At 36.9% G+C, this 2,369-nt stretch overlaps 1 protein-coding gene across 1 annotated transcript; it reads left to right on the plus strand.

Annotated features, from left to right (window-relative positions):
- Nucleotides 1-207: 207 nt before the first annotated feature.
- LOC149547011 (hydroxycinnamoyl CoA quinate transferase-like) lies at nucleotides 208-1,686 on the plus strand. Its single transcript, XM_089794090.1, has 2 exons — nucleotides 208-651; nucleotides 727-1,686. The coding sequence occupies exons 1-2, from the start codon at nucleotides 208-210 to the stop codon at nucleotides 1,684-1,686; spliced, it is 1,404 nt and encodes a 467-aa protein (XP_089650216.1).
- The last annotated feature ends 683 nt before the right edge of the window (nucleotides 1,687-2,369 follow it).

A 2,369-nucleotide genomic window follows, 5' to 3' on the forward strand; every position in this document is an offset into this window, starting at 1 on the left:
TAAATCATGTGATTAACACTCTTGATTTACGAATGAACTAACTTTTCTCGTTGGATCTCACGTTGACTTTGCAAAATTTTATCTAAAATTGAACTTTCTGCGTTTGTCGGATCTCATGGTGACTACGACACAACAAAAAGCACCCTTCTTCGTTAAGCTGAAGAGAGATTTTTTATGTTTAACAGACAACCTTCACTGTTAATAGCCATGGCCGAAGAAGCGGCAGCAAGCGTTGTGAATGTGAGGAATATGTGTTTGGTTAAACCAGCTATTCCAACCCCGACGCAGAGCATGTTCCTCTCAAGCTTTGATCTTTTCTGGATACGCAACTCAAGCCCTCAAGTCCTTTACTTCTACAAACTCTCACCTACAATCGAATACACTTCGGTAATAGAGGGACTAAAGAAGAGCCTGTCCTCAATTCTGGTGTATTTCTATCCTCTGGCTGGTCGCCTGAAGAAAGGAGAATCGGGCAGAACAGAGATTGATTTCACCGAGACAGGAATGGAGTTTAAGGAGGCATCCATCAGTGTACCTTTCAGAGACTTGGAAAAAGATGGGTTTCGGCGTAAGCCTTTTTTCAATAAGCTTTCTACTGATGTCGACCTATCCGCTGATGAAAACTATAGTAAACCGCTTCTGTCAGTACAGGTATTTCAGTAACTTTTTAGCATTATATTCTATTGACGTGGAGCTCAATACTGAAATTATCTTCTTTTGTATCAGGTCACAGGCTTTGAAGGAGGCGGTCTATGCATTGGAATCGTTTATAATCATGTTATAATGGATGGAAATTCATTTTTCCATTTCATGAAATCGTGGGCAGAGTGCAGCAGAGGCCTTCCCATTGCCAACCCTCCTCATCACAACAGAACCGTTTGCATAAGAGAAAATAAAAACTCCGAGTCACTTTGCTACAGGGCCCACGATATTGTAAGTGTTGGTATAAAAGGGGCCAAGATTTACAAGTTTGTGACTGACGATTCACAGTCAAGGCCCAGCACTGAGAATGATGAAAAATGCCAAGAGTCTCTTCAGAAAAGGTCTGATCTGGTACACTCGACGTTTTGTTTGGCGGAGGAGATGATACAAGAGCTGAAACATCAAAGCAGAGCTGGAACCTCTTTTGTTGCAGTGGCTGCTCACTTTTGGAGATGCATAATGAGAGCTCGCGAGGTCCCACAGGAAAAAGCTGTTTATTTTGTAGTGATGGCTGATTGCAGGAAACGTGTGAAGCCGCCTCTCCTGCCGACTTATTTTGGAAACTGCTTATGTTTGGGTTTGGCAGAGGCTAGAGCAGATATGCTCATAAATTCTGACATCTCCTTCGCTGCAGATGTTATCCAGCAACTCATCAGCTCCTGCACTGAGGAAGCGCAGATCAATCATATGATGGAATGGGTTGAATCTTGTAACACAGATTTTACTAGCCAAGCTGGCCGTTTGGAATACGGAACCAGCGCCGTGAGCTCCACAGGATTTCCTTTGTACGACGCGGGCTATGGATGGGGGGAGCCTGCGGATGTACACATAGCTGACGTTTCCTATATAGGAAGCATGGTTTTGTCGCCTCCAAAAGATGGAGGAAAAAGCATGATGGTCTCAACCTGCCTTCCTCAACACCAGATGGACTTCCTGCAACACCACCTCTTTTCGGAGAGAGCTTATCCATTAAGCAGGCTTTAAACTTAATTGTTTATAAAGGATGGAACAATGACATCTTATTCTCCGTTTTATTAGAGTATTAATATATATACTTATGTTAGAACATATTCATAATTTTTTAAAAAGAAATGGATTAGTTGGGAGTGTTTTAAAAATTAATTATGTTCGGTATTTTATATGAATTCATACTGTTCATTATGTTAACGTTGTTATATATTTAGTTTAATGGTAAAGTATATGCTGTAAACATTTTAAAGGTGTTGACTTTAAATCTGATATAATATAAAAATATATATGATAATTATATCTTGTGATATTACATTTTCATAATTATTCTGAAAGTTAACTATATATGTATATGTGTATGTGTATGTACATACACATATATATATATATATATTTATATATGTGTATATACATTTACATATGTATATATATATATTACACATAAACATATGTGTGTGTGTGTACGTATATGTATGTGTGTGTATAAATATGTGTATATATTGATATGTATATGTATGTATTACATCAGTATTTATATACATGTATGTATATATATTGATATGTATATGTATTTATGTATTATATCAGTATTTATATACATATATGTGTGTATATTTATATATACGTATATGTGTGTCTATATACATACATAAATATAGATATATATCTAATGTTATTTCATATAGAAATTAGTATAA

This window comes from Cupressus sempervirens, chromosome 7, assembly GCF_028749045.1.
Source record: "Cupressus sempervirens isolate cs-2001-9-10 chromosome 7, ASM2874904v1, whole genome shotgun sequence".
Classification (NCBI taxonomy): domain Eukaryota; kingdom Viridiplantae; phylum Streptophyta; class Pinopsida; order Cupressales; family Cupressaceae; genus Cupressus; species Cupressus sempervirens.

Excerpts from the sequence above, each read along its gene's own strand:
- LOC149547011 (XM_089794090.1), top strand. The coding sequence starts at position 208 with ATGGCCGAAGAAGCGGCAGCAAGCGTTGTGAATGTGAGGAATATGTGT. Across the intron at positions 652-726 it reads AACCGCTTCTGTCAGTACAG|GTCACAGGCTTTGAAGGAGG; the intron begins GTATTTCAGTAA and ends CTTTTGTATCAG.